At 44.2% G+C, this 19,736-nt stretch overlaps 1 protein-coding gene across 1 annotated transcript; it reads right to left on the bottom strand.

Annotated features, from left to right (window-relative positions):
• Positions 1–1,066: 1,066 nt before the first annotated feature.
• On the bottom strand, positions 1,067–19,479 carry T265_00133 (hypothetical protein; the record flags this gene model as incomplete). Its single annotated transcript, XM_009163790.1, has 10 exons — positions 1,067–1,699; positions 9,700–9,833; positions 11,372–11,464; positions 15,466–15,527; positions 17,076–17,231; positions 18,889–18,984; positions 19,019–19,078; positions 19,116–19,232; positions 19,267–19,385; positions 19,423–19,479. 10 exons carry the CDS (start codon positions 19,477–19,479, stop codon positions 1,436–1,438), a joined length of 1,158 nt encoding a protein of 385 aa, XP_009162054.1.
• Between the last annotated feature and the right edge of the window lie 257 nt (positions 19,480–19,736).

The raw sequence follows: 19,736 nt of genomic DNA, 5'->3' as shown, positions 1-19,736 counted from the left end.
ATCGAAGCTCATTAACCAATTCGGCTTGGAGCAAACAAATGAGCACATTCTGACATATCCTTCCAAAAAACGAACAATTTTGGCTTACCTGGTTACTGGCCTACTGGCTTTTCGAAGGCTCAGTAACGACCAGACCGCGCAGATTTATTCCGCTACTTGCCTCGAAAGGTCGTCTTATTAAGCTTAGTGCTCAAAATCATGGGGAAATACGCTGGTGAGGTTAGCATGTTTCAAAACGAACTACGCTATGATCAACAGACTGTCCAGGCCATCTGACGTAAAAGTAGCTTGTTACGGGAATTCCGATTCGTCTATCAAACCGAAACATATCACACTACGCTAAGGCATGTCGGCCTGTCAGAACTTGCACAGAACAGATCGGGACAAAATTCAGAAACGAATAAACATGTCTCGCTTGACAGCGATTAACGATAATATGCTTGCCATAGTAGGAAAGATTTACACAATTCCGCTCGTCAGGCGTTTCTACGATTTGTGAGTGAACTGTATTGCACATTTAAGTAACACATTTACAGACATAAAATGACTGAAATTGAGTTGATTCGAAAAACCACGTGACTTGTGTCTATCTCTTCAAAGCCACGGCTAATATCGCGCAGCATATGTCCTCTCACGGACAGGTGATAAAGCACTCCCGCACCACTAGTAATCTTACTAGGACAGTCACCACCTTATAAATCCTTCTGTTCGTTTCGTGATGGTGTTCAGCCCAACGTTTTGGAAATTCATTCTACCGAACATATAACCTCTCTTCTTGGATGTCACTAGAATTTGGTATGTACCCAATATGTGACAGTGCAATATCCTGGAAGGTCTCTTAGTCCTATCCACTTCAGCAGCACACAACAGACACTAAAACCACCAAACGTTCTGGCAATAAACCGAAGGAAACGTGGACGACGTGGCGTCAGAACGACTTATCCATGGGGGAATTGTCCGAACTTTGCGTTTATGAGTCCACCTGAGATAATCCATCAGCAATGGATCCCATATACTGCCCAAAACAGCCAATTACAGAAAAGATTGAAAAAGAGTGTTTTCATCTGCGGACTGTATTTAATCAAATCACCATGGGACTGGAAACAGATTCTGATTGAGCATCGAATGGGACAATGGAGACACAGGGACATATGATACAGGGAACAGTGACAGAAGAGCACATTACCTGAGTGGGTTTTGAGGATAAACAATTAGCGTGAGCCGTTTGGAACAAGGTCGAAATAGCTGACATGACTGATGAAAACATGGATGAGTCTAAGAATATACGTTAACAACAAACAGACAGAGAGCGCTTCGTGAAGAAAAGTGATAAGTTGCACAACGGAGTTCATGAGAATCAAAGAATGACACAATGGCTAACAGTCGAACACCAACAGGATTCAGTGAGATGCTAGACTAAATAGCGGATAGCTACTCAGGAGTCTGCTGTCGGCTGACGCTGGACCGCGCACGTTTCGTCCGGAGGCAAGAGATTTGATTCAATGACATCTCCTTTGTTCACAGCAAAGACGGATTCATCTCCAGAACTTCCTTTTGACGGTTGTGAGAAGTGGTATTGACTCTTCAATCGGTAGAACTCAACAGCGGATATTGAGCGAAACTTCTGTCGTATAACTAAGCCCATAGTGATCAGATTCCCCATGGCCCGGATGGCATCCAGGAGTGCAACAGCTAGGACCTACGTGAAAAAGCATACACAGAGTGACGCTGAGTGTGCAATGAAAACAGAGCGGGAGTTAATTTGGACGTCTAGTTGGAAGAGTAATGGGATGACTATGACTATGCAGTCGAAGGCTAAAAGAAGGGCTCTCAAAAAACCCTACATATACCTGCCACCTTGTAGGCCAGAGATCAGATCCCTACATCAAGTCCTCCTCTTCGGTATGAGGAGTTTCATTTGTCCTTAGGGCTCTTCGTTCACCGATCTCCACCCACACTTCCTTCAACCAGGCCTTTCTAACCCAAACAGATCTCGACCACTCGGCCGTTGCTCTGTTTGTAAATAACTGTCCAGTAAATTAATCTGCCGAACCTTTAGTAAATTCGAAAGATCTGTTCAATCTTGCGGCTTCAAACGTCTATATACTACATCAAAATGGGCAATAAGCAACCCTTGCTCAGATGAAGATTTCGCTTTCAATCAGCGTATGTTGCCTCTGAAACGTGTACACAAGACTTCACTTCGGTCATGCACTTGAAGCTACTCAAGGCGAACGCAGATTTGTTGAGCTCAGTCTTAAGCTGTCTGGTGATCATGATGCAACGGTTTGTGGTGCCAACAGCGTGGAAACCGTACGCAGTCACAGGGTTGACTGTGCCTTAGCGGGAAGGACCTTTTCACTGTCCGGCTGACCGGCTCAGTCAAGACCAACGCATCTCGGCATCAGCACTCACTGTTTACAGGGGGCCACCAAATGCAAATCAGTCCTGGACTCAGTTGAACCATGTGACAATTGGCTACCGATGGGCTGCTTCAGTTCAAGAGTGCGTTACTTCTGGAGTGTACAACTTAACTCTGACCACGGCACTGTGCTGTTACTTGTACCAATTGGGTTCCCTCCGAAGCATGCCGGTTGAAACAAAGTAGTTCAGTTCACTACCTCCAAAGCCTAGAAGCTTTCAAGGCCATAATGATTGTTGTGGCGACAATAATGGTGGTGGTTTGGAAACATACTGGAACAAGATGAAAAAATTCATGCCCGAAGCCTTAGAAATTCTGGATACCGTTAGGATCAGCAGCTCCCACTGCTGCCTGGGAAGCTACTCTAGCAACAAATGGCTGTCGTGGTGCACGCAGATCCCTAAAACGTCCATAGTGATGGTGGTACGGACCAGGGAGGTTGCGAGAGAAATGCTTGAATCCCTGTTCTCCAAAATACATGGAGTGCAGTAATACTGACACCACCTCAACGGGAACGCCTATATTCAAAAGTGGTGCACGAACATCGTGCGAAAGTCAGCGTCGCATCAATCCAGCAGGGCTGACTCCCTGGCATTAGCGTGCGTATGTCGATCCACTATCGAGAGAGTCGGATTCTTCGAAATCAAGCTAAGTTGCCCTGGCCGTGGGTGCATTGCGGTAAGTGCTTGATCTACACTACTCCTTCTGGCGCTGCTTTTGAATCTGTCTGAAGCTATGGCTGTGTTTGTTAGTGAAAGATGACCCATGTAAAACGCTGTCCCCTATAAATACTTTATAAGTATTCTCCTAGGGACATCATCATCATCATCGACAGCATGACATCAGTGTTCAACAGTGATGCTTCACTGCCGTACCCTAGGGACAAATAAGGTTCTATGACGAATCTTTGTCTGAGTTCATCACGATCACTGGTGCCAAGCAAGACTGCCTTGTCGACCTTCCCCTTCAACGTACAAATCAATATGTTATTTGAGTCTTTTTTATTACCCACTAACACCTCTGGGAATTGATATGCTCCCGGGACGTCCGTTCAGATACTGCGTATATTGAAGGTGCCGTTCAACAACACGAATTATTCTAGATGACCTGCTGCACGGTTCGGCATATGGTTCACACTCACAAACTGCAAAATTGTGCTGCAAGCCTGGGTCGCGTTGAATCCAAACCTCATGCTTTCCGATGAACTGGCCAATGAGGGAGATAAGTTCGTTTATCTGGGAAGCTACATTTCTCGCGACTGGCACAAGAGGAAATCACTTTCCAAATCGGGAAGGTCTGTGTGGCATTTATCAACCTCTGGCATCTGAGGAGTCTATGACATCAGTTTGGCTGTTGAAAGCAATGTACACCGCCCAGGTGCGGCGTACAGCTGCGTGTAGATCTTCAAAGACTCCCTGTGTCTGACCAACGTGTGGGCCTGGTGGGAGTACCAGATCACCAATGTTGAGGGTGCCAGATGAGACAAACCAATTGTTTGTAGTGCTGATAGATATGGCCCTGTCACGCAACCAGTGATGGTTCCGCATCAGAGCAGTCACCTTACGCGAGCACATGTCACACTCTCAGCTTTATCAGACATATAGGAGGATTTAACTCCAATGAATCAATTGAGCTACCGCCTCTAGTGCTGTTTAATCATTTTCCTTACCCTCAGTGCATGAAAGTGTAGTGGCTTGAACCACTGTAGTGTGATACACACTTTATCGTTGGATAACTGAATTGAACTGAATCTTGAGAAAATCTGGGATGGCTTCTTCTTAGGAGGACTTCGTACGGTTAGATGCGAGGGTGACGACAAAGAGCTCCTCCGTTGAATGAACAACAAAATCGGTCACCCTGAGGGCGGCTCCTCATGGGGGGAGACAGATAACTCCACCAGTATTTCGACTGTTTGTGAATATTTCTGGTGTTTGTCCACGAGGTCAACTACGTTATTTTAGCCTTCGACAATCTAAAGTAGCATAGATACCGCATGCCCAGCGGCTCTGAATCGCTCCATGCATCCATTTTTAATTTATCTTCTTGTTCTATAACACTACATTGTATGCCGCAGTTGTTAAGTGATGTATCTTTGTCAATTTTTGGCACAACTCTATATTTGTGTTTCCTTAGGCTCATTGGCTTGACATGACGTCGAATGAGTTTCAACAGGCGCTAGCTTCATCACTCGCTTGCATGTGCTCTTCACTAAGGTTTAGTAACCGACATACAACTTAACACTAAGGTCATAGAAACGCTCCGTCATTCCAAGAAGCATTAGATTCCGGGGAGCGTTTTTGATTTTTCAACTTTATATGAGAAGTGTGAGGAAAGTAGCCACACAAAAGTGAGCATTGTTACAAATAATTGCCTTTACCAAGTGTGACAAGCACCCTTGGTCATCCCGAAAAACGTCTTTGGCTAGTGTTTTTCACAGGCCTGATGTCGTGTAGTCACATGGGCATACACGCACCACCTCTGCGTAGGAAGACTGGTTGTGCTCGGTGATAGGTACTGAAAATTGTTTAGCTGTACCCATCACAAAGATGGTACTGTATGGTCCAGCAGTGTGGGTTAGCAGATGACATCGATCGGTGTACGTTGGGCAACGTTTCAAGTGTGTTTATCAGCCCTTTGTTCGCACAAAGCGTCCGTTCACACATCTGCTATGGATGCGCCAAAAATAATAACACCTATAGCACCCTGCAGTCGTCACTAGAGTTGTCAAGGAAGAATGGGTTCGAAATGTGCGAAAAAGCAGTTGATGTAAGAGGAAGGGGAGCGATTTCTCCACGCCCTGTATCTTCTGTCGAATTCGCAAAGGTTCATGGAAAGTGTCATTATTAGGAAAGTGGATTCTTTGTGAGAGTAATCTTGTACCACTAACTGACCTAATCCAAAACTCATATCAGATGACCGCCCACATTAGGTTATACGCAATTTAACAACAGACACTCAGTGTAAACTAGTTTAGAAGGGCACATTTCGCTCAGGATTACCGCATGTGAAAGTTGAATTATTGCAGCAGATGGTCGAAATAAATCCAGAAGTCCACGAATGCGTTTCACGTAAAACGAACGAAAGATTTCGGCCCAAATAGTTACGGTTTACATTGTACATTAAGGTGACAGAAACATAGAACCTGGCTCCACTGAACGTGTGATAGTTTCAAGTACCGTTTGCAAATTGCGAATCCTGTGGCCTCAGCGTCAAATCAAAAAAATGACGTTCGACGAGACCAAATTGAACACAAATCTTTACGACTGAACTCCAGTTATCACCACCAGCCAGCTACATAACATCACGACAGACCCACCAGTGGAAACTTTGAACTAAAGACGACTAAATTAACACCTATCAAATATGTGGCTACATGGAAATGATGGACATTGATCGAGTGAGAACATACAACTCGTTGAGTTAGTTTGCAAGTTTCTTCAGGCAAGTTACTTCATCCTGATTTTGCAACGAATGGGTCAGCTTTTTGCCTGGCCATCAAAATGAGATTCCATGCCCACAACACTACTTTGCCGATTATCCGTGTGCACATTTCAGCAAGCAGCTTGCACGGTGCCACCCGAACAACTGAAAATAAGGCAGCTGATAGAGATGTGGAAACTTACGCCAATGCTTACCGACCTCGTACGTAGACAAGCTTTCGAGAACGTAATTTGGACACTAGTGATCAGACTTTTAGCTATCTCAGATCATCATAGTTTGCACCATGGACAACAGTTCCACTAGGTTGTCCCGAAATTTGACAGGGGGAGGATGATTGTGCGTTTCCTGATCGTGTCCGAACCATGGATTAACTGTCAATTGTATCTGTTGCATACACTACTCCTGATAGCATCGTCGAAGTGTGTTTTGAATCTTTTTTCGTCACTTCGTTTTCCCCACCCGAAGTCGTTGAAGCTATAATTTGATCCGAAGGTCGAACCGAAAGCTCATCCATCATGAACCCTCAAAGGTACGTCCGCCTAAGGTAGTTCTCAAATGGGATTCGTTGCTCCATTATTGGCCTCCTTTTGTTACATCCCGAAATCTAAGTTGAACTGAGCAAGGAGGCTTTTTTAATGCAGATTGGGACGAAGAGGGAGAGGTGATCAATAAAGCCAAGAAATTTATTGGCGACAAAACTAAGGTCGGTCAGATAAGACTGGGTGGATGGGTTGTAAATCCCGGACTCCCTGCGAACTACCATTTTGGTTGGGCATTCGGTTGTGTTCTAGACGCCGTGAGAAGGATCGGAACTAAAGATTGCATCGTAGTGTACAACTGGTCCAGAACTGGTCAATCTAGTGTCAAGACTGCTCATAAACGAGAACTACTGTCTTGCCAGCGGCAACTGGGGACAGCTGGGAGTGGTAGATCCAGTAAAGAATCTATCATCCCTGTCACATCATAGCATGCGACCAGCACCTTAAACTACACAAGATTGCTTGGTTCTACCTCAATTCTATTGTATAGGGACATGGAGAGCTCCGCTAAACTTGTTTGGCAGACTAGATTGAGTGAGTAATTGCCCATAAATGATTTTTAGGGGACCGTATAAGACATTCTGACTTAACTTTCGGTCCGTTTAGGCAACGCTCACTCAACAAAGATGCAACGCAGATGGGAATGGTAACATCACGTATCGTTCAAAGATTTCCAGTTGATACTCCAGGTAAGGATTGATATAAGAAATACACAAGGTTCCTAAACTCGTAGCTGACCAGCATGCGCTACTGCTGTGGAGTGCAATCCCATTTCGGCTGGGCCATCTTTCTAAACAATAACCGTTAGACACAGGTACACAGCGGACATCAACTACTCGTTCTATTACAGCTCTTGTAGCATAAACAAGTGTAATATATCGAGTGGCTTTCACTTGAGGCGGATACTCAGTACCAATTGGATTGAGAGGGTGTCAGGCACTGGGACCCTATGGAGATTGCGTTGTGACGGAATAGAGACTATTGTGCTATACAGCTGTCTACAACAGTTGGGGCATGTTTGCTGAATCAAGAAGGATAGGATACGAAACAACTTCTGATACTGATTGCGTTGTGACGGAATAGAGACTATTGTGCTATACAGCTGTCTACAACAGTTGGGGCATGTTTGCTGAATCAAGAAGGATAGGATACGAAACAACTTCTGATACTGATTGCGTTGTGACGGAATAGAGACTATTGTGCTATACAGCTGTCTACAACAGTTGGGGCATGTTTGCTGAATCAAGAAGGATAGGATACGAAACAACTTCTGATACTGATTGCGTTGTGACGGAATAGAGACTATTGTGCTATACAGCTGTCTACAACAGTTGGGGCATGTTTGCTGAATCAAGAAGGATAGGATACGAAACAACTTCTGATACTGATTGCGTTGTGACGGAATAGAGACTATTGTGCTATACAGCTGTCTACAACAGTTGGGGCATGTTTGCTGAATCAAGAAGGATAGGATACGAAACAACTTCTGATACTGATTGCGTTGTGACGGAATAGAGACTATTGTGCTATACAGCTGTCTACAACAGTTGGGGCATGTTTGCTGAATCAAGAAGGATAGGATACGAAACAACTTCTGATACTGATTGCGTTGTGACGGAATAGAGACTATTGTGCTATACAGCTGTCTACAACAGTTGGGGCATGTTTGCTGAATCAAGAAGGATAGGATACGAAACAACTTCTGATACTGATTGCGTTGTGACGGAATAGAGACTATTGTGCTATACAGCTGTCTACAACAGTTGGGGCATGTTTGCTGAATCAAGAAGGATAGGATACGAAACAACTTCTTGGTGGACCCATACATACTGATAAACGGCACCTTGATGGACCAGGTCGCCGAGGACCACACATGTCAAAGGTCTGTTAAGTGGAAAGCTGAGAAACGATACAACACAGGAAAGTATTCGGCAATTAAAGACTGGCACTGCTGCGATTCCGCTGGCTAAGTTTCCGCACTTCATATGACGTACCAAGGCTACTAAGAGTGGATCTGAACCATCAAGCCGATGAAGTTATTAGACTCTTTAATCGAATCATCAGTGTGTTTTTACCATTTTGCTGCATTTCGTAATGGTCTTCGATGGTCTCTTCTTTGATAGTAGCCTATTCAATCGGGTCGGATAATCACCTAAGCCTCATCATAAAAATCCATATCAATCCTTTCAATGGTTGACGTACATAACAGAGATAATAGTTGATCGAACGTCTAACATGCTGTGGCAGGAAGTCTCCTTTGAGGAAATTTGAAGAACTGAGTCGGGCAAAATACCATCTGTCATCGCGTGGCGATGAAAATGCCGGTTAGTTCCAGGTGAGGTTGGTCAATCTAACAAACCAATTTCTATCTGCCGCTTTAAGTCAGCAACCCAGTTTGGTCGCGGACCACTATAAGCACATTAAAGAAATGCATTCTATTTATGGTGCAATCCTCATACAACGCGGTAAACGATTTGGAGTCGTAATACTGATAGAATCAGATCAACTTTTCAAGTTTTATACGGTTAGACTTGACAGAATTTCTGACAGCAAGAACTTGATCGAGAAACAGTTCACTAGGAACCGTTACTTATTGATACGGAAGCGTAATACAAAATGAAGAACCCAAAAGGAACGCAAATTCCAAAAACCAGGGGTCTAACTGCCACTCTTATGAATTATTCCTAGGTCTCATGCGATTAAATCCGACTATATTAAGGAGGCCAGTTTGATTGTTGTCTATTCCTCTGTTTATTAATCAATTTTGGCGTTTTAACCATTCAGTATTATGCCACCAATGTCTCTCAACAGCCCGTCGGATTGAAGAGGCCTGCAATCCCGGAGGTTATTTCGCCACCTATGAGCAGGAAAGCGATTCACGAACAAGAATGTTCGCCGAATAAGATAGATGGTCGTTACGAGGCAGGAACAGCAGTGTATCAAAGTAATGGAAAGAAAAAAAAAGAAAGCGTTCAGCTGTAGCACCCTTCCGATGCCTAGCTGCCATGCCACCCGAAGGAAGCACGAGGGCTGGGATACTGCCCGGTTGCCCAAGCCTAGACAGGGGAAGTCGAGTGGCGGAGGTCGGATTCGAACCACGGACCTTCCGGTCAGTAAATTCGCGATCTAACCACTTGGGCCATCTCCCCCCATCAAAGTAATGGATACTGTGCCCAGCCTCTCCAAAGGACCTGGAAGAATAAACACTCGATGTAAACAAGTATGCGAAGGAATCATGAACCCAGATGCTTTCTAAAAATTCCTTGGGGCTATTCAAAGAACAGGCGAACAACTTACCTGCCATTCTTGACAGTAAGGTTGTCGAGAAATTTCATACAAACAATAGGCATTGTACATCTCAAATGCGTAGACGCCGTATAGGAAAGGCAGAATGAATGTTAGTCGTTTGAACATCCACGATTTGAATCCATCTGTTGTTTCAGGATGAGACAATGTAATTGAGCACGGTGGCAACAGACAATAGTCCAACAGTATCAGACAAAACGGAAGGGAATAAACAGGTCAAAAGTTTCAACATGATCATACTGGAAACGACGGTGTGTAGATGAAGCAACCGGTGTAATTCCATAGGGAGCCGAATATCAACACAAGTAACCTAAACCTCATCCAACAACGGTGGTAAGTGTATATGATTACAAAAGCCCGACTGAAAACTAGTGGTTGGAACGAGTTTGTTATTGTAAGTCTAGGAAAACGCATTCATTGATACCCCATAATACAATGTCATGTGAGTGGGTTTGGGAAGAGCAGGGACTGGTCGAGGTGACCAAACTGACTGTTCGCGAGTTAAAGTGTTTAATTGAACGGGAAAATGAAATAACCGGCTCCCACTGAGAAAGTCATTCTAAATCATGGCTTACAGAGAAGGCTTGAAAATGCACTGAAAATACACTATCAACATCAACAAGAGTGGTCACAATCAAGTGGGAATGTAAAGAACAAAAAAATAGAACGGTGGAGCACACACCTGTTCGTTAAAACAGCGATGAGAAATTAAACTAGGGCAGCGGATACATTCTCGGGAAAATACCTTACCTATTCTAAATTCACACAGCACGTGATGGTGTGAGCTTCTTTACTATGCTACATTCAATGCATAACAACATATTGGTCAAAAAGAATGAGAAAACTGCGTGTAGCTGAGGGCTGATGTGAAGGGAGTAGTTATGTGTTGGTTCGTTAATTCAATCTAAAAAACGTCCAAAACCGTGTTTTGGAATCAGATAGATGTGGAATTCGTAAACAACTGACAAATAAGGTCTCTGTTTCGGCGGCATGGCGATACTCATTACACCCGAAATACAATTAGAGAAGATGTGCCCAATTAGTGGGGAAAAAAGTGTGAATGATGTTGGACTTAGTACCAAGCCGTCCTTAGGCCCCTTGGGTAGAGACAGGGACTGAGTAGAGGAACGGCAACAACAGAGATTCATAATCTTCTGTAGTATCCACTGTCCTCGGTCCGAGATATATGGATGAGTCTTAGAGTGCAAACTTCCGAGAAAGACGAGTGGCACATGTTGTCGGTATTTGATAAGTATCCAGACGGCTAACCATTAGTCGTTAAATAAAATGCCGAAAGTAGAAGAGGTGGTGTCACGATTCGAAAGAAGGAGGACGTGAGTGGTGAGTTATCCTCATTCAGGAAGGGAATTCGAGTTAGGAAGGCAGGACTATTTCTGACGAGTTCCACGGCTGTCTGCGGCTTTCGTCCGCTATTAAGCAGCCGTGAATGGGAATGCAGTTTAAATAACCTTAGTGAACCTACATATATCATATGCGTTCTGAACACAAATGGCCGGCCAATTTGACGGTAAACCACTCGACAACATCAGGCCTCTACACACAAAACCTCTGGTGCGAAATCTTTGCTCAATAAGGCCATCAGTGTACGGGAAAAGAGGTGTTGAAATCTAAACTGTAGTATCTGACCAGAAATTCAACTCACCTATCGTTATGTACATGGGATGGATTTCACCCAGAGCACGTAACTTGTACAGACAACCAATTTGATACTGATACTGGAAACAATGGACGATACCTGTTGGATGTTGAACGGAGATGGGTAGGTAGAAAGAAGTGTTCATGCAGATGCAAACAAACTGCGGAAAAGAACCAGAGTCAAAGGGTGCTGTTCTATTTCACAATCAGGATGACAAACCGGAGAACGAAGACGGTGAAGCACTAGGTGACGAGTACGATGGGAACGCGTCATGTTACTGTGGTGAGTGCGAAATGTGGGCAAAAAACCTTCATGGACTTGAACATCTGTTTTTGGCCACAACTAAACCTCTGTTTCCTCTTGCAGTATTTCATCCCAAAAAGCAGAATGAAGATGAGAACAATAAGATCCGCACTTGAAGGACTATGGTGCGTTAAAACGGCCTGATTCACACCATCTACAAACGGTTGACTAAATATAAACGAACCAATAAGCAACCCACCAAATAGCGAAATTCACGACAGAGACTTCAGATCTGCAGACTCTACCTACCAAACATGAGGGCGAGATGGCCCGAGTGGTTAGAGCGCGAATTTACTGACCGGAAGGTCCTACCTCTGCCTCTTGACCTCCCCTGCCTAGGCTTGGGTAACCTGGAAGTATCCCGGCCCTCGTGCAACCTTCGGGTGGCTGGACCAAGCACGAGCAAGTCAAAGGTGGTATTATCATAAGACAAGCTAAGTCTCAAACGGAATCCAACTCTCTGGACCATTCCCAGCAGACTCAGTCGCATTGGTAACGTGATGTATCTGGATAGGGACCGAGAAATGAGCTACAACAATAGCTAGCGACGGCGACAAACAGCCTAATCGCATACTCAATGGCACTTGTGTGTCTAGGACAATACTCTCAACGCATGGCTCAACATCTCTGTAAGCCCTCATACAAACAGGACATGGTCCAACCTACACATCTTCAATGGGTTAGCACTTGTTTTATGAACTGTCGTCACTAATGTGAGGTTGTTTCCTCTCAGTCCCACCGGAATCACTGTATGACTTGTAAATAGTGACACGGATCAAGAGCCGGAGAACATGAAAGTGGACAAATCCTAAACCCAACCAACTTGTGGAGTTGATTCGGGTTAACCGAAAACTGATAGTCGTTCCGTTACTGCCAGCGAATTAGCTGCGAGAACATACCCAAAAAGTGCATAACCAACTCCCAAAACTACTAGTGAACGTAAAAAAAAGCGATGCTGCGTCCGCGCACACCAGAAAAAGCAGTCCTACTCAGACCCGTTCTGATGGTAGAAAAATACTTTTATTTGCATATTAATTTGATTTCCATGGAAAATTCGCCCGAATCTCTTGTTTACGATACGCTCCAACTGAATGTGCTGCAAAAAGGTCGCATCATGTTTCGGCTGGTATTATATTTGAGATATCGCGGTATATTTTTATAAAATGAACTCATCATCATCATCATCATCATCATGTTTGATACGATCCACAACCTCTGAATCAACTACACATGACATCAGTGTTCAACACCGATGCTTCATTGCTGTACAAAGTTGCTGAAAATCCTTCGACAGCCCACGACCGGTTTCGCCCTGCTTGGGGCTCATGAGGCAGACACAATCCCCGAGTTTCCGTCAACCTAAATTCGACGGCAAATTGCAGCACATTCAGTTGAGGAATATATTGAACGAGGTTCACCCACTAAAAATTAAATAGATATTCAGATTAGAAAATTTGTCTAAATCTGTTCAGTTTGGGTTTAAGCAGGAGAGTAAGTTTATGGGAACTCGGCGACTGTGCCTACCTGATGAGCCCCAAGAAGGGCGAAACCAATAGCAGGCTGTCGAAGTTTTCAGAGAGTGGTTTCCTTTATGAAAAGATTTCGATGGTCGGAAAGCGTGCTTGTTTAGCACCGATCAATGGGAGTAGTGAAGTCTGACGTGAATTGCTTGAGAAAGTAATCCGTTTAAAAATTATCCCCATGCTACAAGTTGTACTCGAGATTCACTTGTCCAATTAAAAGACACAAAGGCACAAGAGGAAACCCTACCGGAAGTCGCTCAGCTATCATTAGGAGAAACAGATGGTAAGATCACAAAATATCAACACAAAGAAGACGGATGTGCATGAAGGACCTGCCTCAACCACCCATCAACGCGAAACGAAAGACCTAGCAGAATTTTCTAGTAAATAACAAAGAATTTCTGGTGCCGTTAGAACAGAGTTTGATTATCTACAGATGAAACCCGGAAGCTGATTCCTTCGTGCTCAACCAATCAGAAAACATCGAATCTGACAGACTAACTGAACGGTAGATATAAACGATACTGAATAAACTGAACGAATCAAGACGCTGTTACGGAAGCCCATAGTCATGAGTAACATTTGCAGCATACACTGATATAACTGTGTTAGCCTCTCTCACCAAATCCGTACAGAATGATCCAGTCACATTTACATGCCCATGTGGTAATGCAAAATATACGGAACGAATCAGCGTCCACAGTGATGCACAATAACCGAATAAGTATGGGGCGCAATCGGGTCAACTGTTTCGGTTGACAAGTTCGAGGAGTCGCTAAGGGAGCATGTGTTGAGGTTATTATCTACAGAGATTGCAAACAAGATCCAAACGAAATTGCTGATATGGTGATAAGCATATCTTGAAATGACCTCAGATAGTAATAAAAACGGTAAGACGATCCTTGAGTAGAATCCTCTAAGAGCGGAGTCCAGGTGCATCACCTGAGTAACTAACGGGACATGCCACCGCCTCCAAGGCTTGGATCCATGTCCCACACTTTCCGTTTCCCGATAATCGAAATCGTAGCAGCTGGAATCAATGTGCCTATGGTACATGGTTTATAGCTGATAAATTGAGCTAAAGAACGCGCAACGATGGAGAGCTTCGCAAGGTAGATTAGAGCTGGTGCGAACCTGGCTCTCCATATGTCAGGTGGAAAACTGGCTCTGGCAAGCAGTGACATCAGGAAACCGGCCAAAACAGATTACACTGGAAGCCTAGAAGGACAACGTGGAGTGGAAATAGTGGCTTCCGGTAGCATGGCACGTCGTTGATTCTCATATGAACTCTTAACGGTTCATCAAGAACCAATGGATCTTGTTGGTTTGCAGGAGGCGATTGGGCGCACAAACACTCGAAACATTAATGTGCCTAGGTACATGGTTTATAGCTGATAAATTGAGCTAAAGAACGCGCAACGATGGAGAGCTTCGCAAGGTAGATTAGAGCTGGTGCGAACCTGGCTCTCCATATGTCAGGTGGAAAACTGGCTCTGGCAAGCAGTGACATCAGGAAACCGGCCAAAACAGATTACACTGGAAGCCTAGAAGGACAACGTGGAGTGGAAATAGTGGCTTCCGGTAGCATGGCACGTCGTTGATTCTCATATGAACTCTTAACGGTTCATCAAGAACCAATGGATCTTGTTGGTTTGCAGGAGGCGATTGGGCGCACAAACACTCGAAACATCGCTTCATGTTTGTTCGAGAGTACGTATCTCGAGTCAGTACATGGCAACTATGGTTCATGAGACTGGTTTATAGTTCCGCAGGGGACAGTAACGAAAATAGGAAATAGAAGCGAAACGAAAAGCTAGGTAGCCGAGTTTCAATAAGTGAAAGTGCGCGCACTACGCTCACATGAATACAATTACATCCCACAGCCGGTCGCGCCTATGTCAGGACACATCTGTCCGCCTCGAGACCATGGAAAATCGACCCTAATCGACCTAATCAATAGTAAGCTAACGTACTATATATATGCTGTATATATATATATATACCTCGGATCCAGAAATAAGGTCTGATATATTTTCTCCAGAACACCACAAGTTGGGTGGGCGTATATTTTAAACAGTGATCGCGAAAGCTTCTTTTTAACAAAATCGAAAAGCGCAGTGCTGCGCTCGCCTCAGTAAACTTCCCTAAAGAGGCGCTGACTTTTTCATTCGAATAAAATCCATCACCCATGGTACTGAGCAACAATTGAAGCACGTAAATACCAACATTAAGCGATAATTAACAGTGATCTCAGCAGATGGAGAGAAAACTTACTCATGCACAGTGAAAAAAGCATGAATTGGTCACGAAACTCGTCGTATGACTGCGATCGTGGCCTGAAAGGAAGTAAACACACGAACGAAGCTGTTCGGACAAAGAACGATCGGAGTTTATGGAGTTCCAACATGCAAAACACTACTCTTTTCAAAGATAATTGGAACCAGAATCTATCCTCTCAGGTGCATTGCAATCCTAAATGTGGTCGAGGTATTAGAATGGCTTCAGGGGAGCACTGAACGGATCGTGCACTGTTTAATGCTTAGAAATTACAGAAGCGACTGAAACGGGCACACATCAATCAAATCCACTGACGAACTGCATCAAAACTGGGTTCCTAGGTCTGGTTATATTTGGCCAGCAATATGGAAAACGAGTTATCTCGTTCTATAATCGACACCGGGGCCATGAACGAAATGCGGACCAAAAATGGACCGTCTAAAAGTAATCGGATTTTGTAGAAACCTCGTCGTATAGAACAGAATGAGATGAACACCCTGTTCGTTGTCTGACGTGACTGACATTAAGCAAAGGGTGTCCTAGTTGCCATACGCGAGCCACTTCTTCAAAAATGAAACTAAGAGGCTCGAAATTGCTGTCAGATCCCAAAGGGAAAATAATTCAGGGTCAAGAACGCCAAAAAATTGTGCACAAACATGATGGACCTTTACATGAACAACTTGGCTAGGCTATCGATATTCTGACTACTGGAACTACTATATAGTCAAAAGTGGAATATGCGTTTCAAGACGATCGGACGCGCACATCAAACGAGGCTTGATTACGGTGGAAATAAAGTCAGGACTAATCTGGCGATATCATCTTCCGAGTCGTTCACTTGACCGAAGAAGTGTTTCAGGGTTGCAAATATATCAGTCCGGTAACTCACTTTCTATCAGCCACTGGCAGCTGGAACTACCTGGCTTTACGGAGTGAAAACGATGCTGCAGTAAAGACGCACAGTAGGGATCGCAAGTAACTACTCCAACATTACGATAGGATATGAGGTGGAGAATGAAGATCCATAGGGAAACTGGAAGGCTCCAAGGTTAGCGCAGGAATGTACTCAAAACCATTTTACAGCGAATCCCTAAGAGAAACTATCAGAGAAGATATATGGACCCTCCTGAAGTTGGCATTCTTAGAGACTGTACAATACCCCATGAGCCATGCGGAACGCTGCCGTGGACTCTCCAAGAGGATGGTTTCCCCCTCGTAAGGGTCTCCCACGGCAAACATAAATATACGTTACCTGAGTTTGGTTAAGTGCGCAGCTTACTGCGTAATATACCGTTTGAAGCAAAGGACATGCTGGGTCGAAGACAGTCCTAGATTACAAACAGCACTCCATCCAGGTGGCACCTCACCAGGATTAAGCAACTGCATATAGCTCAGTAAATATGCTTGATATGTGGGGGGTTCTACAGTCAGCAACAGATGAAAGCCTACTTAGATCAGTTTGAGCCAGAAGGGAAAAGAATGGAGTAGATAACATATAGGGGCAAGGCGTGCAGAAGCAGATATCTAAAGAAACGAGATGCTGAACACTAGAAGAATCTAAATCACAACGATGTTGAAGTACTCAAAATCACATTATGTATACTTACCAGATCAACATTATTCCCGCAGAGGCAGTAGAAATAAAGTGATAGATGTTCCACCACCCTTTGATTCGAGAACCGTTAGCAATTAGAATTCGCTCGCGTATGGTCAGTGTGCAGTAGTACCATACCAACAGAAAGTGAAACACGGTGTCCAATACTCTAGGAATGAGAAAAATCAGGAAGTTTAGGAGGTGCACTACCCAAGGCGTTTTGAGTGTGGTACTTCGTAAAGTAGAATTTGGTCAGATATTTCAGTGGTTTTGAACACGGTAGCAGCAAGATGAGGTTGACAAATCCGATCAGAACTGTCACAGATAATTCACAGCATCAACTTCAATCCACCACATTTTCATCGGTAACAGATATGCCCATCTGAGACTACACGACCAAAAAGCCTGCGGCTAATATCCGTTCGCAGCCTCTTGGCTACGCTTTTCGGAACCTAGACAACCAGGTGGCAGAAAAGGGCCTTAGTCACGCGACTGAAATTCCTTGCTTCGCACAAAATTCCACTTAGTCAAATCGGTTAGACATTCGCACACACAAAATATTGTTGACTAGGTCAAGCAAGAGCAGGATAAAGCGTATAGTCAGACGGATTGTATTCATGAACTTGAGGAAAGACACTCTAGTGCAGTTTGATGAATTCAGAAAGTTTGAAGCCGGTCACGGCACATCCTAAATTAAATAATAATGTCACCTGATGATTAAACATGGACATTACGATTTCCAGGCCATGCTCTCCACATATTACCCCGCAGGTATACTGATTAAAAATAGTTTAAACTGGATTGTGTAAAATCGTCCAGTTGTAGCATCCTTTCGGTGCCCAACTGCCGTGCCACCCAAAAGAAGCACGAGGGCTGGGATACTGCCAGGTTGCCGTCATAGATGTCAGCTGTAAGAACCGCGTGTCTGTCGTACAGTGGTTGTAGCTGCCACAGTTCCGTTCACCGATTATTTGGGGGGGGGGGTAAGTAGTTGCCCATGCCTAGACAGGGGAAGTCGAGAGACAGAAATCGGGTCCGAACTACAAATCTTTCGGTCAGTAAATTCGCGCTCTAAGCACTGAGCATCAGTCGAACTGCGCAACGATGTGCTCATTATGGTTTCCGCTGCGCTCTTGAGTAAAAAAGTGAGTCCGAGGGATTCAAATTTCGGTCTCAAACTTTCGGCATGGATCATTCTCCATCTGATATGTATCGTTTTCATCGCAAAAGCCCTTAAGACCCAGGTGACCAACTATAGAAGAAATCCCCAAAAACTGACTCTACTGCACTCTGACCGGTTCAGGATAAATTTATCCCAGTAAACTTCGGGGAGGTACGGTCACTACTAGCAACGACAGTCAAAGATTCTTTGGATCAGACTCTGTATTTCAGTTAGCGCAGAACTGCTGTACAACTCTTCGAAGCTGGAATCTTTCTATTTTTGAACAGGTGGCAGTCTGATGGCCCTCTGGAAGAGGATTCACTTCTTGTGAAAATAAACTGAAGACTTTGTGAAGATGGGGTCCTCCCCAGACACTGAAATTTATACGGAAATATGATGGGTAATGTATGCCATGACCACTACTGAGGGACCTCTCATTAAAGCTTTCAAAAATAGAAGACAACGAGGAGTCACGGAATCCGAAGTGTGAAAAATGGCGTCTCCGAGCGGTCAGTTATGGGGGAGTAATATCCATCCCTGTAGTGGTGTTTCAAGTCAGGACAAAAGAACTAGGCTGACCTATTCACCTGGAAGAATACGCGTGTATATCCTAACCAGAAGCTATGATAGTATGGGTACGTTAAGAGAGCATGAATGAACTCACCTGCTTTGAATGAAAAAGTACAATAAGAACGTTAGAACGGCGCATATTGCAGATACAACAATCTTGAATTGCTCATAGTCATTCTTATAGGCGAATCTGGATGTGTCAGGAAGTGACGGAATCACATTACTTGTCTTGTTTGCTGGACAGGGAAATGTTAAGGGCCCCAAGGACGATGCGAAGATATAGGCTAAATTGATTTTAGTAGAAAAACAAAAGGGACATACCCAGGACGTCGCGGAAGAACATCCTCAACGTTACGCATTTCAACCTCCTTCCGTTGAAGCTCCAGTTTCACACCTGCTAATTTCTTCTTCTCCTCAGTAGTGGCCGATTTTTCTAGTCTGATCGGAATCGTACAAGCGACTAATTTACTACCTCGATATTTCATTGTTCAAGAACTGCATGTAAGATTTGCAGTGTTTAACACTCTGGGAGCAATTGGATTGGGCTGTTTTCATTGTTTCCACCGAACTAAGGTAAGATGAATGTTTCCCCTGAACAAAAAACGTGCCACCATCCAAGCTGTTTTACCTTCATAATTCGCCATTGCTTTTCAAACTCCTCCTGAATCTTGTCGAAATCGGGCATTTTCGTTCCAGTACCTCCAAAGCCTTACTGGGTGCACGGAGAGAACAACCAATGAATGGAGATCGACTATGGCCTTGGGCTATCTGAAAGCCTTGACAAGATAAGCAGAATGCTGAAATCAGACAGAAGGTTGCAAGCCCATAGAATATATAGAGTTGTTCGTTTCTGAAAAACAGACCTCAGAAACTACCACTTTTGGTTAATACCCTGTGGGTTTTCTCAACGTTTACTCACTCCAGAAGAGACCAGTGGTGAAA

The sequence above is a fragment of the Opisthorchis viverrini genome (assembly GCF_000715545.1).
Source record: "Opisthorchis viverrini unplaced genomic scaffold opera_v5_1, whole genome shotgun sequence".
Taxonomy (NCBI): Eukaryota; Metazoa; Platyhelminthes; class Trematoda; order Opisthorchiida; family Opisthorchiidae; genus Opisthorchis; species Opisthorchis viverrini.
The sequence above is the reverse complement of the archived record's forward strand: the minus strand, read 5'-3'. Positions and strand labels throughout refer to the sequence as shown.